Source organism: Dermacentor andersoni, chromosome 10 (genome assembly GCF_023375885.2).
Source record: "Dermacentor andersoni chromosome 10, qqDerAnde1_hic_scaffold, whole genome shotgun sequence".
NCBI classification, from domain to species: Eukaryota; Metazoa; Arthropoda; class Arachnida; order Ixodida; family Ixodidae; genus Dermacentor; species Dermacentor andersoni.
The window spans coordinates 23,229,787-23,251,064 of NC_092823.1; the positions used below are offsets into that span (position 1 = coordinate 23,229,787).

At 44.2% G+C, this 21,278-nt stretch overlaps 1 protein-coding gene across 1 annotated transcript in view; it reads right to left on the minus strand.

Annotated features, from left to right (window-relative positions):
- The window catches only part of LOC126519615 (chymosin-like), a 43,089-nt gene that overhangs the window by 7,021 nt on the left and 14,790 nt on the right, over nt 1-21,278 (minus strand). Inside the window, exons 2-6 of the mRNA XM_050168985.3 lie at nt 13,057-13,156; nt 10,587-10,704; nt 6,087-6,268; nt 1,462-1,715; nt 940-1,078 (exon numbers count right to left, since the gene is read on the minus strand). Coding sequence (XP_050024942.3) covers nt 940-1,078; nt 1,462-1,715; nt 6,087-6,268; nt 10,587-10,704; nt 13,057-13,156 — 793 coding nt within the window. The remainder of the gene's footprint in view (nt 1-939; nt 1,079-1,461; nt 1,716-6,086; nt 6,269-10,586; nt 10,705-13,056; nt 13,157-21,278) is intronic.

Consider the following 21,278-nt stretch of genomic DNA (forward strand, 5'->3'; position numbering starts at 1 on the left):
TCTTTAGACTTGTTTTTATAGATGTCTTCCAGATTTTTTTTTGCCGGTAGCTGTGTTTCTATTTTTTTGCCGCGGGAAAGAACATGACCGGGCAGTGCGTGTCAAGCGTTATATTTGTTGCCCCTAAGGTGACAAGCAATGGTTATTTAACTAAGAGAATCTAGAGAGAGAAATTTAAGCCCATACACCTAAACGCTGATGACCGACAAAACTGACGTTTACTTCGTTGTCCTAGATTATGTTACTCTTCCCGGCTTCTCTGTGCAGCCATGACCGAGCGTGGCTTTATGGTGCACTACCGATTCGGATACCTTTGTCAAGCATGCAAATGTGATTTCGCAACAGATAATTTCAGAGTTTTATACTGCCGAAAAGCAAACTTGTGTCATTAACCAAATAGCGCATAACAATATCTTGCTGTTGCACCAAAGACAATGAAGTAAAGCACATTGGCAGAGAGTAGCAGGTATATCTGCGCTAAATCAACGTGTCCGGGTCGATACGTAATCATTCCCGTATTTAAATAAGTATTTGCTTTAGTGTACTGTTTCGTTTGTATGTACTACCTAATTCTTGTGCCGAGTCATCAAGTTCATACTTCAATGGTATCCTTCTTTCTGGCTCACTGGCAGTAAATCTTAATTTTGAAGGATATGTCTTTTCTCTGCAATATAATAGCTGCAATTACGCATATTCGTTGGCGCTATCAAATACGATATTCTGCATGTTTCATTTGACATTCCTTCATGCTTGTGACCGGGTTGAAATTTCTTGCAGTGATTAATTACGATATTCTGTGTTGCTTAGTCATAGTCAAGTCAAGCGAATGGCTTTAAATTTATCTTATGGACTTGCACTGACATGATGCCTAATACCATTTGCTTTTTTATTGCCCATTTTCATGGTGAATCTAATAATTATACTGCACGACATACGAACCTCGCCTTGACCGCTTCGTGTTGCTCCAAGGGCCTGGTGGATATCATTAATGTATTTCTCTGGCCCATAGATGAATGGCAGGGCGGAAGCAGGCTTGGCAGTGAATTTCTCCCATATAGACTTCCCTCCGATTGTTATGCTGAGTATGAGATGCAAGGCACAAGTGATTCAGGAAGGGGTTCCATAGAAGGTGAAAACTGAGGAGCTATGAATAATTAAAGCGCTGGATGTCACCTTTAATGGCACTGATTAAGATCAGTAGAACTTATTGCCCATCTTAGACGCCCCATACCTTTAGCTCCCTTTACTTTTGCACAGTTTATTTGCCTAAGCTGGGATGGTATGCATCTTCTGTAGCCTCAAGCATTACCTGAAGGGCAATAATTTAATATTTAATTTAATATTATCTCACACATGCACAAAGGAAATTGCAAGAAATTGGTATAACAATAAATGACCCTGGTAGAGCAATTTCTGCAATGACGTAGCGCGCACACAGTATGGCACCACGCACGTACTTACTAGTACATGGGAATGGACCAGTCTTGTCCAGGAAGACGCACCAAAGCTAGACTTCCTTGATAATGAGCCCGGTCATAGTCCCCAAACTTAATCTCTCCATCTGCGCCGTCGCGTGTCTTATAAAGGTAAATGGCGAATAGAGGCATATACAGCAGGTGTCGCTGGTTCATCGTGTCGAAGACGGACCAGTGCTCAGGAAGTTGCGGCTCAGTTCCAAGCCCTACGACACCATCAAACGGTAGACCGTTGTATATCTGTAATATGGAGCCAGAAGTGCAATAAAAGATTAGCATCCTTCCGCCTCTTGTGCGTCTGTGACCCCAATTACTGCAATATGGATGCTGCGCCGACTCCCGCCAGTGCTCACGAATGTGTGCATAACGCATGTACACAAACTCCTCAAGTTTTAGCACACAAAGACTACAAGACGCCCAAAGCGACAGCGGCACAGTTCCCACACGAGCACACGGCTGGCGACGGCTTCATTACAACGTGGACACGAGGCAGGAAAATCACAGCGAAACGCCTACATACGGAAGCAAACTCTCTCGCGACCTCTGAATTGCTTGTTCTATTACCGTCGTTTGTTATTTTACGGGAACTTGGCAAAACAGACTATGGCCGCACATGCCAAACCTCTGAAATAAACCCACGGACTTAGAAATATCAATACAGAAAGGCAGACGTCACTGTAAATTGTTTATTGAAGTATCCGCTACTTTCACCAGGCACGGAACCTTTGTAGATGTTTCCGAATGTATTTACGTAGGCCTTTGGACTCCTTGATTACGCATTGCCTCTGACTGCTCATACCTCTCCTAACTAAAATAATTTTTCGTAATCTAAGAAAGTAATATCGAAAAGTTTATTGTACTGCGCAGACTTCTCGATTACCTGAGTGGCGGCGTAGATGTGATTTATTGTTGAGTATCCCTTCCGGATGCCAGCCCGTTCTCATGGTTGATCGAATTCATGTGTTGCCCTTATGCTAGTGGAAAGTATCTTAGTGAATATTTTATGCAACACTGAAAACAAGGTAGTGGGCGCGTAGTCCTACAATTCTCTAAAGTCTCCCTTCTTATGGATTAGTTTCATGCTGGCATTCTTCTAGTTCTCTGCTACACTTGAAGTCATGAGTCATTGCGCATACGGGTCGCAAGCTTTCCCAGTAATAGCTCTCCTCCATCTTCGATGAAATATTCAATCTGTGTTATTCACTCTGCTGCTGACGCTTTTCCCTTAGTCATGTCTTGCAAGGTCCTTCTAATTTTAACACTAGTTATAGAAGGAGTCTCAGTATCCTGTTCATCACTCCTTTGAATGAAGGTATCGTGGCTACTCTACAGATCTACAGGTACAGGTCAGTATGGAATTTTTCTGGTTTTATTATATCATCGAAATTGCTTATGACGTTATCTTGCTTATCGTTCAGTGCATTCATCTTGCTTTGTCCTATTTCAAGTTTTCTTATCACTGATTTCACGCTGCTGCCAATATTGACTGCTTCCTCAAACGTTCCTGCGTTATCAGTTTGAATATTCCTTACTTTCTTCTCGTTGACCAGTTTCAACAGTTCGGCGAACTATATTGGGTCTCATGAGTTGGTCAATTTTATGCTTTGTTGTTTCTTTATTACGTCATTCGTTACTTCGGAGAGTGCACCTACTGGTCGCCTTGTTGCTCTACCTTACACCTCAATTTCTGTTTATAAAATCAGTCTATTTACGGTTTCATTAATTAGCTCTTACAGTCTTCATCATCCTGTTCTAAAACTGCACATATGTTTACGAACACCAGCCTGAAGTGGTCTGCTTTTGCCCTTACTACGTTTAGGTAGGTCTTTTTCTTCTCGACTAATATTGCTGTTTATCTCTTTATACTGAGAAACATTCTAGTCCTCACTAACCTATGGTAACTGCTTGTTTCTCCACTAGTGCTTGGCCAGGTCGACATCCTTTTACTGCGCTTCCTGAAGAAGCTATTCATTATTCGGAGTATATTCCTATCTCTTAATTCTACCAACCTCTCGCACAGTGTACCTAGAATATACGAGGTATTTCCCAATGCTTGTTCCCCAGCTTGCTTTTTCATGAGTTTTGCATTCATGTCGCCCATGATTACAGTATTCTAAGTTTGCACGCTTTTTCAAGGCTCAGTGAAAGTCTTCATAAAACTTCCATTTCTTCATCATCATGACTAGAGGTTGCAACGTAAGCTCCTGGCAATACTTTTATACTGCACCTGCTATTCAGCTTTATAACGATGACTACTACCCTCTATTTATTGTTCTATAATTAATCAATGTTGCCTGCTGTGTTCTTATGGATTACAATCCCAGACCAATTTCCCTTCGTATCTTTAAAATCTCTGTTGCAGAGAACACGGCGGTTAGTCACTACTGTATAAGCCTCACCAGTTCTAACCTCATTAGGGCCGATAATATCCCAAGGAATGCCTGATAATTACTCAAACAGCCCTGCTAAGCCAGCCTCACTCGAGAAGGGTTACGTGTTAAACGTTACCATGGTTTCCAGTAGCAGTCTGTCTGAATACAGAGATCCTTAGCACCCTCTACCGCACCACAGGTCTGACCGCCGCATTGGTCGGGTGCTAAGAAGCTGCCAGGGACTGACGGCCATGGGTTAATTGGCGGAGTCATGAGGGAGCCATTGGCCGAATTCTGCACCAGGGACGCCGATTCTTGTTCGGGTGAGGGAGTGCCTTTGTTGAACCTTGGTTGAAGCTAATTTGGTTGCACCTGGACTAGTATAGCCCCATTGGCTCTCGACAATTTTGTTGCCGGTGTCAGGCGCTGCTGCAAGCCTGAAAATACAGTGCACTGGAGCAGAATTCGGACTTATGACCTTCAGATTAGGGGCACGCTGTTCTACCTCTGTTCGCCGCCACCATGATTAGACCAAGGTTTTACTAAAAGGAGGGCTCCGCTTCTTCGACATTGTGATAATGCTTCCAAAGCAGCAGGCCTGCCGGAGATATAACACCAGGTCAGAGAAAATACTGCTGTCATTCTCGTCGACTCACTCGAAGGTCGTTACGTGAGGCATACAAATTGCTGCTCTTAATAATGCCCTAGTCCCTCCATGCCTGCATCACACACAACGCAGTTTTTATTGAAGCAGGATTTGCAGAGCGTTTTCTTGGCAACCCGGCAGACGCGCTAGAGAGAAAAAAGGGGAGAGGTGCACCTAATTTAAATTTTTTTTAATTATGGGGTTTTACGTGCCAAAGCCACTTTCTGATTATGAGGCACGCCGTAGCGGGGGACTCCGGAAATTTCGACCACCTGGAGTTCTTTAACGTGTACCTAAATCTAAGTACACGGGTGTTTTCGCATTTCGCCCCCTTCGAAATGCGGCCGCCGTGGCCGGGATTCGATCCCGCGACCTCGTGCTGAGCAGTCTAACACCATAGCCACTGAGCAAACACGGCAGGTAGAGGTGCATCTAGACAGAAGACAAGAAGCCCGCTGTTTTGATTCCATGTGTGCACAAGGTGTCCTTCAAGCCTAAGAGGACGGCTGGCCGCGCAGGGGTGCATGTGGTTTATTTCACATCCAACAAATAGAATAATGTACATAATAGCAGATAGGGATGTCCCAAAAGCCAAATTATGCATCAAGATATGCCGGAATCTGTACGACGCCTGCACTACAGGAGTCGTACATCCCTCGTCTAGGACAGCCCTTTAGCGTGCGGCCAGTTTTACATCGCACAACATCGGGTGCTGCTCCGAGAGGCTGCGGCAGCACGAAAATTATTTAATATCTATCGCCAGCAACCGCTCTAATCGTTTGAAAAAATGTGGTTGCCTTCGTGGTTTGAGTACACATTGCGACCCTGCAAAAGTACACATGGAAACGGACAATGTAAATCTGTGAAGCCTGCAGGATTGCCGCGAAAGGGCAGATTATGTAAGCGAAAATTCAATCAGTTTGTTAGTAAGCAGATTGAGCACATAGACTGCCTACGTTTGAAGGCGAGCCCTGGCAAACCATAGGATTTATCTTGCATTGCGTCATAACAGCCTCCTCCTGCTAGGACAGAACTTTTTAGCGCTAATGGCGCAATAAACATTGGCGCAAGGGATCGCTGTCACGTTGTTGCTTCTCCTTCATTCCGTTGCGCTGCTTCAGACTGCTACTACGTGTCAGCTACCCCGAGCAACAATCTTAGTTCTACATCACTATAGCCACTTAGTCCCTGCAACCGCTTAATAGGCGGCTTTATACATGTTCACTTGGAGAAACCGGTACCTTAAATTAAGTCTTGAGCTCGGGATACAATGTCGCTATGCCAGTCGTAAACTGAAATGACCCTCCATGAAATATAATCATGTAATGATGGCCCAAAGTACTAGGCACCAACTACATGTGAAGGAACCCCAGATGGTAAAAAATAAATTTGGGGTTCCCCGCTGTGGCATGCCACATAATCATATTGCCTATCTGGCACGTAAACCTAAGAAACAAAATTGAACTAAATTCTTAGGCTGAAATATTTTTTCAAGCGTTTTTCGGCCGTCAGAGATGTCAATATCTATTTCTGCCCAGACTATTGAAGTGGCCGACCCAGAGGGAAATAGTTCGTTCCAAAAGAATAACAAACCTTAGGGTCGATGACGGTTGCTTCAACGAAAAGTTGGTCCGTGAGCTTGATACCACCGATTTCAATGGTCTCACGCGCCGCCGTTCCTTTGATGCCGTTGCCAGCGAAAGACGGGACCTCAACCCATATTCCGTAGTGAGAGTACGAAGAGGACTTTCGGTTGTCGTACAGCTTGCGATCGCCTAAATTTGGGGGTAAGGGAAGCTCGTTGAAGCATTGCATTAAGAGAATGTTTATCAAAATGTTCATAACAAATTTTAATAATGCTGCATCACAAAATATTGTCAAGTCACCGTCAAAACAGAGTAGCAAACGTGTGAGTGACGAAACCAACCTTTACTAGGCGAAGTTGTGCTCGCAAAAGCAGCTTACACTCAAAGCACAATGACAGCAGCGGACACATTCAGCGATTGCCAGAATCTGATCAGCGGGTCAAACGCGTCGGCTTTTATACATGACTCATCGAATTTTCCGTAGTAATCACTGGTGCCCGCAAGTCATCCAGAACGTTCTACACAATTCGCGTCGCGCATGCATGCAATCAGATTACACAAGGTTCGGCAACAACAGGCCGTGGTAGAACCACCGATAACATTCGAGAAACTTTGTGGACATGTACGCATGTCCCGCGCTGAGCGATACGAATCGTTAGACAGTGAAACGTGGTTGCTTGATAAAGATAAAGAAGTACACGTGTCCATTCCCCCTCTGAAGTAACATCGTACCCGTGCTACAAAGAAACACAAATGCTAAAACAAAACCACCCATAACCAAAAACGACCGATAATGACAAAATAAAAAAGAAATTAAGTCCTTAAGTTCTTCAGCGGGCGTAGGAAGTCTTAAAAGCATTACGTGGATGACTTGAAGTCGTGCGCACCACCACTGTGATTGCGAAATGCCGTCTCGCACGACCTCATAGTCCAGTGCGCCAATGCGTCGGATGATCTTGTAGGGTCTGAAATAGAGGCGTAACAGTTTCTCGCTGAGTCCTACTCAGCGTTTAGGTGTCCAGACCCAAACACGGTCGCTGGGCAGATACTCGATGCCGTGGTACCGAGGATTGTAGTGTCAGATGTGGGTCCTCTGCTGGTTTTTGATGCGCAGGCGGGCGACCTGTCAGGCTCCTTTGGCGCGCTGGTGATAGGCGACGACATCAAGATTCTCTTGGTCAGTGACGTGTGACAGCATAATTTCAGGAGTCGTAGTCGGGTTCCGGTCGTAAACAAGCCTGAACGGAGTGACCTGCGTTTATTTCACTGCCGCGTTGTAAGCGAAGGTTACGTAGGCCAGTGCGGCATTCCGCCTCTTGTGCTCGACGTCGACTAATATGAACGCACTAGTACCTCCACCAGATGTCCCATGGTAGTGACCGTCATTCGCAGTTTTGCTACTGTGTTTTGGACGGTCTGGTGGAGGTACTACTGCGTTGATGCACCAAAAGCCCCACCAAAGCTGTGATGCAAGCGTGAACTTCGAAGACAACACGAACGTGGCCAAGGAGCAGCGAGCTAGCCGAAGGAGCAACGAGCTAGCCACTTTCGGAGTATACTTCTATTCGTGTCGACATTATTGATGCCATTGTTATCATATGGAAGAGAAAAAGAGTTCATTATCGGTTTTGCTAACGATATCGTCCCGGAGGCGGTTCCATTATTGCGTTGTTCTTACAAAGAACACACTAGAAAAAGTGTGTGTTTTGAACGGGTATTCTAATATTTTCGGGAGTTATCTCGACGAAGCGAGACGTACGTCGGTTCTGAGAGGTATTGGTGGGAAATAATGACTTTATTATTATAATAGGTACTATGAAGAAATTTAAGCCGAAGTTGCTTTCTTTTTATTGTTAAGGGCTCTCCATCCCAACGTACTTTTTATTTCGGAAATACTGGAAAACGAATTATACTTATTACTTACAAATCTAGCACCTTGATTTTGCACTTTTCCCATTCTTTCAATTAGGTACTGCTGATGAGAGTCCCAAATAACACAATCATATTCTAGAATGTATCTTACATACAAACAGTAAAGGGCTTGTTTTACGGTTGATGAAGCCGGCTTAAAGTTCCTTCATACAGAATATACCATGTTACTTGTCCTTGTCACTAAAACCTCTAAGTGCTTATTCCACTTAAGGCCGCCAGAATCATTGAATTGGTTATGGCGTAGCTTGTTTCTAATTTATGGATACGGTTGGTGAATGCTATGCAGCAACATCTGCGGACGTTCAGGCTCATTTTCCTCGCGAAGTTGTGCGCAAGTCTCTCTGCAATCTTTCAGCATCTCTCCGCGATTTAATCGCAGAGGTGATACCTTCAACGATGCTATTAATGGAAATTGAGAACAACAGCGGTCTGAATAGGCTGCCTTGTGGCTCACCAGAGGTCACGGTTACCGCAGATCATTTTGAGGCGTTAAGAACTACACTTCATTGCCAACCGTGCTAGTAATTTTTTATCCAAATAATAACTTTAAGGTTTACTTTTGCAGAAAGCATCGCAAATTCTAATAGGCTATGTGGTACGGTGTTGAAAACTTTACGGAAACCGTGAAACATTGCATCTGCATGGGAATTAGTGTCTATAGAATGTAAAGCGTAATGTTCAAATTCGACTAGCCACGTAATGCATTAAGGACACTTGATTTCCTAGCCACGTAAGGACACTCGATTTCCTAACCAGATGATATTCCGGGTTGATCGAAAGCCTCCTGCAGAAGCTAAAACACGGGCAAAAGGGCAGGAGCCAAAGAAAAACATGAATACGCACGTAGTTAGTCAGTTAAATGGGGGTTTAATGGCGCAAAAGCGGCTAAGGCTATGCTGCGCCAAGCACGTAATACCGCATGTAATACCGCACGTATATACGCACGTAATACTGTACGTACATAAGCTGTCGCACAATGTAAAGAAGGTCGCAGTCAGATACAATATGCGCATTGTGTTTTCCACTCCGTGCAAAGTGGCGAAGATTTGCCCTTTGATGGCAAATAAGCTGCCGGGTACATGCTTGAAGAAGCCCGCCACACTGATTGTGTTAGTGATGTGGTTTACAATATTTCCCCACGCTGGGGCAGGGTGTAAATTGGGTAAGCCAAACGATGCTTCTACGATCGTACGAGAGAACACCGGTTTGCGGTTAACAGCAACATGGGTGGGCACTTGGGAGACTACTGCAAGCGCTGTGGTTGTGTGCCAGTCCTGGACCAAACGATCTTTCTAAGGAAAGCAAGAAACCACACTAAAATCGAGGTAATCGATGCGTTATTAAGAAAAAGAGAAGGCAATAAGTTCGTTAGCACGTCATCACTAGCAGTAACGAACAATCGCATGTAATTATTGAAAGGTAGCCTGTAATCACCGCAAAGATTAGAACGTGCAGCTGCTCCATTTGGTTTTCTACTCGGTTTGCGCCTGTAATTCACATGCGACTGCTTTGGTAGTTAAGTTCAGATCACTGCAGTTACGTTGTTATCCACTCTGGTAATCACAGCCTTAAGAGTGGATGTTAGCTCCTACCACCCTTATTAGCTGATTTTTTACTGTGATTATTTTGCACCTTGGTTTCATGTATGAAATCGCGTGGTTTCTGGCGAATAAACAGTTGGAAGTTGGTACCCCTACATCTTGTGTTTGTCGCATTGCATCTTCGTCTGCTTAGCGCCGCACCTGTTGTCCTTAAGTCAGGGGTGTATCGACAGGAACAGGATCCCTAATGGACACGTATACGGAATGCAATGTCTCGACACTAATCACCTGCCTCGTCCGACAGCGTCATAATGCAGTTTGGCATGAACCCCCGGCGAGTAGCGGCAGGCTTTGATCTCACGGCCGAGTTGCGTGATTGGAAGGTAACTTCAGCGCTCGCCGTGGTTCCGACCAACAGCACATGACAGACGAAACGCGCCTGTCGCATCGTTCTCTGTTCTAAACAGGCGCGCACATTTCTGCCCAGACATTATAGAGGGAAACTTGGGAGTGCATCCCGGTCAATACACGCATTATGCACGGTGCGTTATGGCGGTTGCAATAGAGCGTGTCGTTACATTGTCTCAACGGCAACTGCAGTAACGTCGCCATTCATCGGGAGATGGGTTCCGCCAGTTTTTTTGCTTATCAAGGTGCAAACATTTTCCCGAGTGCGCACAATATTGTGCACAAACAATTTATTCGCATCTGCTAGCTACCGAGAGTTGCTGTATTAAGAAAAGAAATATCCGTGGTAACCACAACTGCTGCAGAATGACTGTTAGAGGAAGCAGCATTGCTCATTGTATGATCTCGAGCTCCGGAACGAAGCTAGCTCTTTCTTTCGAAAATGTATTTTGTTGAAGAAGATTCAAGCAGTGCGAGCGCCGCCAATTCATAAAGCTCCCTAAGCGTACTTGTACAGTTCAGCTACAACCGGTCGTATGTGAAAGAACGTAGCCATTATAAAAAAAAGCAATGACAAAATATTTGTTTAGGCGTATTGTTTTAACGCTGCAGCAGAATATACTTACCACATTGTGCCTTGCTGCAGCCAACTGAAGGCAGCCATGTAACATTCGAATTGGTGTCGAAGACAACATTGAAGGTTTGCGGTGGTGTGCCGATACTGATGACACCGTAGTATTGATTCTGTAAAGTGTGGCAAAAGAACTTTTCAATTATTTATGTGAACACAATATTAAACTCTAAATGGATTATACATTGCCTTCGCGTTAGTCTCCTTTGATCATATATTACAAGTTTGAAGATTTTGATAAAATTTAACGTTTGCGATGATTCTGTGCCCAAAACTACTGGGAAACCTTCGACGATATTGCAATATAACTTGCGGATGAGTCGCGATTTCTTCAGAAACACAATTTATGCACCCCATGAATATCATGGACAGGAAAATCCTTCATAATATTATGCGACACTTTGTGAGTGCTTTTAAACTCAATACAAGGACATAATGTGACATTCCTGCTTTACTCCCGAACGAAATTGCGCTAACTTCTTTCACTGAGGGTTTTCGCACATTGCAGTTTTGAATCTTCCTCCCAACTCCAGAATGTTTTCTCGTCAAATTTCCCATTTTTGAGAGCAGTTCCTGTACCACCGCAATAACATGTTTGATGGTCACAAGTGCCTCTTTTGGATAGCCCCCAACATGCATGCCGAAATCTACGCTGGTTTTGACGCCGACCTTCGCAGCGCTCACGCCGCCGGGCTACAGACGTACGCCTGCCTGCGTCCAAGATACTACTGGTGCGGAACCTATGACTTCGTGTGCAAGTTCGTGTTCGTACCACTTGCCAATAATGGAAGGCTCCACGCGACGCGCTACCGCCGGACGTCTGCGTGGACGTTGCACTGGTCGTACTTCAGACCAGGTCGGCGTTGACCTCTATGCACGGCTTCCTGCCACCGCTCCTCAGAGCAGGAGATTCTCCGTTATCCTCAGCCAGCTCACGCGCCACGCCGAGAGTGCAGCTCTAACCGCACCAACAGCGAGAGAAGTTGCTTTCTTCATGCCATGCAACTTAGTTTTTCGGCAGGATGTTCCCCCTGAACTTTTGAGCTACAAAGAGCGTATGTTCTTGTCCTATGGTATTCAAGCATTGAACGTCAACCGTATGCAAGCCCTGTACGTCAACCACATATTTCATGGCACGTCAACCATGCACCATCAATAAACTAGGTGTTCACCGGAACGCTTCAATCCACACACTTGACAATGTGCACCGCATCAGACCAGACAAACTGGCAAACCGTCCTCCCTTTCGTTACATACGTGTACAACCCCCCCCCCCCCCCCCCCCCCTACGCAAGCGACCAGCCGCTCCTTGCTTTTTTCGTATTGTGCGAAGGCGAGCAATCGTGCCTACTGGATACTTTGCTTCCGTACACGCCTGACTCCACATCATTGCACACCTATTGCTGTGGCTCCTAGTAAGCCCAGTTCTGTGCACATCTCACCCGTTCATTAACGAGAGACAACAATGGTCGACAAGAGCTGTGACACGACGGTGACCGGCCTCCTCCTGCTTCTCTACGTGCGCCCGCGCTTGGCTTTGTGTTTAACCGGACAGTGCTCCGCTTTCTAGTAAACTGCTTGGCAGATATTGAGGGCCTTACCACATAGTCACCCGCTCTTCGCCCGTCAAATAGGAGGTCCAGCCTATGACACCAAGCCCACATCTACTTCGTGGAGGACGAAAGATTCTCCTCGTAAGTCGCCTTAAGCCGGACTACGACCCAGTTATACTAACTACGCGTTGATCCAACAGGATTTATTTATTTATTTATTTATTTATTTATTTATTTATTTATTTATTTATTTATTTATTTATTTATTCATATACCCTAAAGGCCCATTCGGGCATTACATAGGGGGGGGGGAGCCAGTTAGAATTACAAACGTGTAAAAAAAAGAACATTGGTAAGATACAGTGACATAATTATATACAGAATGAAGAACATACGCAAGTAAGCACTCAACACAGAAATATTCACACATTTAGAAAAAGCTTCAACTTGTTAACAAAAAAATCATGGTTAATGGCAGATACAACGTCCGTCGGTAGTTTATTCCAATGATTTATTGCCAAAAGTAATGGTGAATGACGGTACAGATTAGTGCGAGCAAAAAGGTGTTGCACATTAAATGGGTGATCAAAACGCTGAAAAATAGTATGAGCTGCATTGATGTAAGATTCGAGGAACGGGGATCTATTATGATAAAGCGCGCGAAATTGTGATAACAGTGTTATAACAATGATGGCTCCCCTTTTCCCCGTGTGCCAGTGTAGAGAAGAAAGTGGCGGAACCCGCTTTGGTGGGCGCTACGCGCAACGATGAAGCTCGTGCTCGCTTGGATTCAGACTGGCTTGTGAGGTCCTTTCACCAATTTGTAATGTAATCCGCATGTAATCCGTGTAATACAAGAAACAAAGTAAGTCTCAATAGCGCGTGAGTGAAGTGCACTTTATGTATACTCACATTGCTGATTTTGAGAGGTACAGTCATGACGGCACCAGGGTTCCATTGGTTCGCGCTGTAGTTATGGCCACTGATTATTACTTCGTTGCTCTGTCGTGGCCTGGGGACGAAGGCAAATATTATACAAATGATGTTATGTCTTTACAGAGTTTATCGCAGGCGATGTGAAGCGGAATCGTAGAATAAAAAGGTTTAGTTATTTATTATTTACTTCATTATGTAGCGATTTCTAACGTTTGTTTGCGATTGTAGCTTCTGAGAAATGACAGCTTGCGGTTAAACATGGTGAAAGAAGAAAATTGGCACGACGAGCACAAAGGTGAGATAAAGCACCCAAAAGAACATTTGTACCACCTCACGTAATCACATATACGTATCACGAGGTTGGGATTGGATGGTGCTCTTACTCACGAGAAACTGCTAGATATAAAAATGTGTGTGCCTGTGTGTGTGTGTGTCCCGGGACATATGGCTGGGCGAATAGATAAGAACGAAGAAGAGGTCAGGCGGTTGCAAGGAACGATCGGCACCCGTGTCGTGAATCAAAACGGCGTAATTGGTTCCGCAAACATTTCAGTGTTGCAGAATGATGGCTGAGGTGGGAGAGCGAATGTTACGTAGTGTGAAGGGAGCGAAATTTTAAGTCTGATTAGATGCATACTCGAAATCTGCAGCCGTCAGCATTACAAGCTGCTAAAGAAGCTTCTTCGAGACTTTTCATGTTGTGCGCTCCCGACCTTTCATATAACTGAGAACGTCAATGTCGGCACACAAGACAAAGCAGTAAAAACTTTGACGAGACGTCTCGTAATAATCTTGGTATTTGGAACACGTACAAGGAACCTTTAAACTACAAGCGCTGATAGTGTCGGAAGGGTGCACACAAGCATCACGGTGTTTCTTGTTCCGGAAACTCATGGCAATTTCTCGTAGATTTCGGAAATTTCTATGGCAGTGGATATGCGTTGTTTTCTTCCCAATCGTTCAGATTGCAGCAACGCTGTGGAGACGTGAAGCTACTGCAGTCGTCTCGATCTCTCAACCCATGTGAACACTGCACCAGAGCAGTGTGTGCCGGGTGCGTTTGCGACTTTGTAATGCCTGTACATGAGATAGATGATAGTGGTATGTCCCAATATGGACATTTCAATTATTTTTTCTGGCAGTGTTGTGGAATGGAGTATGCTTACCAAGCCAGCGTTTATTATGCTTTGCATTTCAGCCCGGTTATTCTTAGTCTCATGCGGTGTCTCCCGCAAGTAAGACGAACCACAAGACTTCCTCAGCATTGTAATAACAGGCTCATGGAATTTATTCCTTGCAAATAAATCACCGGGCACGGTGTACTAAGCTCCGTTATCGTGCTATCGTAGGCTTTCCGTAGGAGCGGGTGAAAGATGCTGTGCATAAGAAGAACGCGCGGCTGGATTAATAAAGGGGTTCGAAGACGGGCAATCATGAATCGAATGCATTGACGTAAGCAAGATAGTTTTCACGTGCGTCATTTCCGGTGGCTTCCGCGACCGCGTTCGCCATTACTGGGCACCACACGATCTGGAAAGGAAGCTAAGCACGTACTGCGTTCGCGTGATAGCACATTTCTTGTTCGTGCGCAATGGGTTCTATACGTGCATATTTGGTTGCGGAAAGAGAATCAGCTCTGATGGGAGCTGCAAAGAACCGGACGTAGGTATGAATTCTTCGCGCGAAGTTTGCTCACTTGCCAATCAGAAAAAAACGAGAATTCTCTCCGAAAAGCGCCGGAGTCTCTGAGTCGCCCGGATAAATTGGAAAGATTAGAATAGCCTTGACAACGTCCGTGTCTGCTTTCACCCTTTCATTGAAGGTTAAGGAAGAAGAATATCAATACAACATGGAAAAATAGATGCTTTATTATTATTATACTAGCCGATATCGACAAGCCGTGCAGTGGATTACGCTGCACGCCTACAGTTTTCGACAACTGTTTGCTTACGCTGCTCGGTCCTTCCACTGCCCTTACTGTGTGGTTTTGTAAACATGTTGTCTGTGTGTCCTAAACGTGTACCGGAAAGGCAAAATATAATGCTGCTTGGAATCAGGCTCTTCTAAGTTGCGTAGGTTTTATGATTTCATTGCTAGGCTTTGTGTTGCCGGGGTAAATGGTTTTGACACCTAAACGTTCACTTGTTTATGCGAATGCGAGAAATAAATTCAAACGGTCCCTGGAACGGTTCGGGCAGATATTGTAGAAGCGTAGGGTATAGCTACACTAAAACATGAGCCCCAAAATTTAGGTGTAGTATCTCATATCAAGAGAGCTACGGGTGATTTTACCAGTTACCCTTCTCCCTAGTCATGCTTTTCATCCTCAACTCCTTCGCCGAGTGATCGGGGCTAAGCTCTGTCTTCCTTGGCTCTGCGTCATGATGTGACGGCGTGTCGTCTGCTTCCGGTTGTCTAGGAGCGAGCGCACGAAGCCTCTCCGCCCTCTCCGCTCGCCGCTTGGTCATTGATCCCCAGCGCGAGCTATCGAAGCAGCTGACGCTTCGAGTGTTCTGTCGCAGCGACGAACGTGCCCTTTATTTCGGGAATCACCGACGAGTTGGCCGTTTGGACGGATGGTAGGAGCAGAGATGTGGGCGGTTGAAAACAAAACGGTTGAAAATTACGGAAAATAGCAGGCTCTTTTTAAAACCCAAATAAAATTGAAATATAAGCAACAGAGCTTCCACGCAGAATTCTGTTTCGACGCGACACCTTTCGACGTATCTAAAGGTTTGGTCAAAAAAAAAAAGAGCTTGGGAGTCGGCGAAGCCGCTGGATCCATCCGCGTGATCGCAAAAACTTTTCTTCAACGAACCCTTGAGCCTCGTCGCCTGTCGCGTACTGCAGATTCGCCCTCCTTCTGCGACATGTGAACGAAACTGGCCCGAGTTGGGAAATGCGCACGCCAACCAACGCGACAGGCTCGCACGTGATGGCATGCAAAAACTTATGTACGTGCACTCAGACCTCAGTGTCCGGAAGGCTTCGTCCGCTAGACAGCGAAGCGTTGACGTGTCAAGCGGGAATGCATCGGACACAGATTGATACAAATGTCAGTCTTGACGCTTTTATGTGAAACCAATGCCTCGACGTGAAATCGTGCCTAGAATTTCAAACGTGAAGCTCTGCTCGGAATTTCGCGATGCCACATTGTACCAATTATATCCTTTGCAGTGTTAGAAAAATAAATGTGTCGGGTATTTTTATCGTCTTTTTAAAATGTTTCCTATTTTACTGAAAGAAATATATGAAAGCAACCAGTATTTTTAACACCCGTCAAAATTTCATGAAATTATAAATCTCTATGGTGGAGATGTAAACTAAAGCCCCTCCATACTACTACTGCTGTGATGAAAGAACTTTAGCGTAGACGTACATGCTTGTGCGACCTGATCGGCCACATGGTGCCTCAGAGCTTAACCAGCCAAAATGAGAGCTAATATTGTTGTAACCACGAATAAAACATTTTAAACATTTAAGAACATTTTCTTCACAATTAGGCTGCAGCTTAAAGCTCACAGAAGCAGCCAAAGTAGAATACACTTGGTTACTGCTACCTCCGCTCATCCCTCATAACGCGCAGTCTACTTGCGCTTCCGTTTACCCGAATATCGCAAACTTTGCAGTCTATTGTCCTAGTAATCATTCGGCGTGAACGGACGGTCGAGAAGGCGTAGGTACCGGGGCCGACCGGACACCGCCAGCCCCATGCGCTGCAGCTACTCAGTTCGCCTGTTTCCCTGCAGAGGGAAACGGTGTCGCAGCTTGATGTGTCGTCGATCGCTACATTTGCAGCCCACAACCTAACGAGGGTGATTGATCTATGATGCTCGTGAAGCAAAGCTTGAGACTAACGCTGTTCGCACAGCTGGAGTGAACGTGGAGGACGTTGTAACACAACGAGGCGGCACTTTCTGTGTGCCGGAAGAGCTTGAGTGTAACAAATTGGATTGGTTTCTACGCTGTCTGTTGCTCACTTATTGTGCACATAAATTAACCAATATTCGAATTATTGCGAAGAACAGTTGTCCATACTAATGTTGGGAACATGATCGATGACGCGACCTGAGTAGCCAATCAAGTAGATCACCCGAATGACGTCAGTGGGGCCAAACGCGTCAATTGGCATGGTGCGGCTGAAAACTCAGCGGAGTGTTTCCGCAGCGATCGGTAGCAATGCACAGTTTTAGAGCTTTGTAATAAATTACGTGCTTCACGCGGAGCGCTTAAACTTGTCCCATAACGATCAGAACGACCTACCCTAAGGACTCAGTACGTTTGTACAAGTTCATCAAGATCGTTTCAGGGTAACCTTAGTGTCTGTTGGCTTGGTTAGTATATTGGTGGGTAGATAGCCATATCAATCAAGCACGAAAAATAGGGTAGGTGACAAAGGTTGCCCCACCATTAGATTTATTGCTCAGTTGGACACAAACTCAACCGAGAAGCTACTCCCGCCCATGTGGCGAATCGACTGCACGTGAGGGTAGCCGTAGAATAGAACCGATATACTTGAGCTCTTGTTTTCACTTGCTGGTTCGCAATAAATCATTAGTTGTTAAATCGCCGCGCTGTGTAGGGAGACAAGATCCGATTGTAGCCACACTGCTACATTATTCTTAACTCAGTCGCTTCTGATGTAGTTGTGAGCATTCTGACTTTATCGGTCTTCCTCTGGCTACATGGCTAGGCAGCACATTGAAAAGTCCTCGTAATAAATTATGTACAGTTGCATTGTGCGTGGCCTTAACTTCGCACCAACAGTGGCATCTGCGCCAACTCTTAGCCGGGAAGGGTCGACGCTGTCGCATATTTGCGTCCTGGGTATTTAGCTTGCGCGCGTAGAATCTAGAAACCCACCAAAATGCGACGACCAACAATCGCAAGACTTGAGTTTCAGCTTCAGTATATTCTTTAAATGCATTGAATTGGTAAGAGACACTATACAGACGAGGGTCCCAAAGTCAGACTGCAACGGGACTCTGGGTTAATAATAACATAGAAGAGATGTAATAAAGAAGAGCAAGGTAACTAAAAGAAAAACACTCAATCGCGAAAATACAACATAGAAAATAAAAGTAACGAAAACAAATTGTCCGTATACAAGCCTATAATGCATAAAAAATTTCAATACATACACATGGCAAATGTAGTATAATAAATGACGTAAACTTAGATATACATATAAAACAGCTTAAGGGTATGACTAAATGTATGAAAGGATGAAGATGTAATGCTGATGTATAAAACATAGTTTTATAGCAGCGAATTATGATGTCATTTTTCCACAGAATGAACCACAGGTAGAAGAAAATTTGAGTTATGTGCAAACTTGGTATTATTTTATTGATGAGATGCTTGTAATCAATGAATTTGTATGAGAGCTGTTTGGTAAGTAACTTAATAAACATAATTATTATATAACAGTTGAACAGTTTCGTTACTAGGATGCTATTTTCACGAAGTAATAAGGCAGCACTCGTGACAAACCCACTCTTAGTGATAATGCTTGTTGCTTGGTTTTGTAAGTGCTGTATAGACGAGATATGACAGTTATATGTGTTTCCCCAGGAAACAATGCCGTAATGAATGTGACTGTGAATGAAGGCAAAGTGTAATGCTAATAATGCATCTTTGGATAAATATGCTCTTGATTTGATTAATGCTCTAATACCGGAGGTACACTTTTGCCTAATGAAGGCAACGTGTTCAGGAAACTTTACGTTGGAATCCAATTTGATGCCCAAAAATGATACACAGTCGGAGACGGGAATGTGATGACCATCAAGAGTTATCTCAGGCAAGCCAGGTAGTATTCTTTGGTTAGAACGGAAAATCATGAATTGAGTTTTATAAGGATCGATAATGAAATGATTGGAAGAACACCATGCAACAATATGGTCAAGCTCATTGTTTCGTTTAAGGATTAAGGCTTTTAAACAATTGTCACGCAACGAGGTTATAGTATCGTCTGTGCATCTGCGTATAGTATATAATATGCCGATTTAAGACGCGTGGGTAAATCATTAATATTATTGATAATAATTGGGGACCTAGTATGGTGCCTTGTATTACACCTTGGTTAATAACTTTAGAATCAGAATAAGCACCTCAAAAGAAACTGTTTGTTCTCTATCATGCAGGTAACGTTTTAGGAGTTTTAGTACTAGACCGGTAAATCCCAGGGCTTGTAGTTTAGTAAAACGTATGTTATTATTAATTGTATGAAAAGCTTTAGTGAAGTCGAAGAATACCGAACCAACGAAGTTGTCCGTACCAATCCAGTGACGAATGTAGTCGGTTGGAGATAATAAAGCTAAGTTAGTCGAACTGGCAGCGCGAAAACCGAATTGAGAAGATTACAAAAAATTAATTTTGTAAGCAAATATTTAGGCCCTCACAAATGAAGAATGTAAAACTTGTTGCACCACTTATTTCTGATACACTTTGTATTATAATTAATGATATTTTTAAATGTGGTGTTTTGCCCACTTCGCTTAAAAGGGCTAAGAATATTCCTGTACATCAGAAAAATGATAAAACGGAGGTATTTAACTATCGTCCTATTTCTATTCTATCGCCGATTAGTAAAGTGTTAGCTCAATTGGTAGAGCATCGCACGCGAAATGCGAATGTTGTGGGCTCGGTTCCCACCTGCGGCAGGTTGTTTTCTCATCCAATTTAATTTCCATTAATTTATCGTTTTTTATTTCATTTATTAAGCACAAGTAATATCCTATTTGTTGTCCTTGGTGTCAGTGTTTGTTGGCTTCTTATGATATCACTAATAAAAATCGGGCCCCTCAGTTAACCCCTTTTCTTACAGTTTTTAATAAGGTATTATTGCGTGCAGGTCTGATTACTTTCTTGAGTATTCTCACAGCTTCTATGACGTGGTATATTTTTCAAAGGTTAAATGGACAAGCTTCAAAAATGCACGTTTTAATCTGAGTATCACGGCATTTCTTATATAAAAAATTATGCCTGCGTTTTACTGGAGTTGTCAAACTATGCATAAGTATACCCCGAAATTTGAGCGGGCCCATATCCAAGTCTCAGTTGGCCGACCCTCACATTTCACTTCCCTCACCCTAAAAATTTCCAGTTCACCCACCTCCAAATTTAGGTTAACTCACCCTCAAAATTCAAATTAGCCCACCTCCAAATTTAGGTTAGTCTAGCTCAAATTTCAACATGGCCAAGCACCAATTTCAGGTTGGCCAACCCTTTCTTCTAGCTTTCCCATACATTGTCAATTGGGCGCTATGTATCTTATGGATAATGTTTCCGATGATCTTTATCTTCTTGGTTTCAGTTGTTCGTTATCGCTTATATGGCTGCCAATCGTCTACATTTACACTATTATAACGATTAAAGTCTTCACAAATTACCCATTTTTCTGAAGATGTACTGCTTCAAACGTTACGCGTCACGGACAAATTTTCCTGTAGTATTCTCCGAAGAATGTTTATGCTGTAGCAAAAAGTATGCACTGCGGCTCCGGGAAGAAAAACTGCGTTGACATCGTGCGCAACGAAAGAAGACACGACATCCGCGGTGCGAAAGCTTGAGAATAAATACCTTCGATGCAGTGTATTACTTTCAAGCATCGTAGTTACCTCACAAAGACGCCAGGAAGGCGGTCCGTCGAAGTTTACGCGACCAATCCGGTGCATCAATATCTATATTCGCTCCACATCATGCGTGTCAGTCAGCAGCGTAAAAAAAAAAGCCTTTTTCCTTCTCTGAAGCGATTAAGACAACTGTAGTCACAGCGAATTATCGCACAGATTAAAAACAGCACCAAGCAAGCGCGCTGTTCTTACCGACGCGCTGACGACGGAAGTTATCGTCGCCGTATAAACCACGTGCACTACGGAGCGTATTCATTCATTTGCATCGAAAATGGCGCCGGAAATGTTCTGAAAGCGCGCGCTTTTCTCTCGAATAGAAAATCAAACAAAATGGAAAGCGCGCGCTGTCACGTGACAATGGTAGTCCAATCGGAGAAGTGGTTTGTCGAGAGAAAGGAAAGGTTGGTGCTATCGTCTGCAACCCTTGCAGAAACATTGCTCACAGCGGCGGCGGCTGTCGCGGGTAAGGGGGAAAGGCGGAGAGCTCGCGCAGTGGCGGAAAAAATTCAAGGAATGATTCTACTTTTAAAAATTGAGGGGTTTTAGTAATGACGGCCGAAG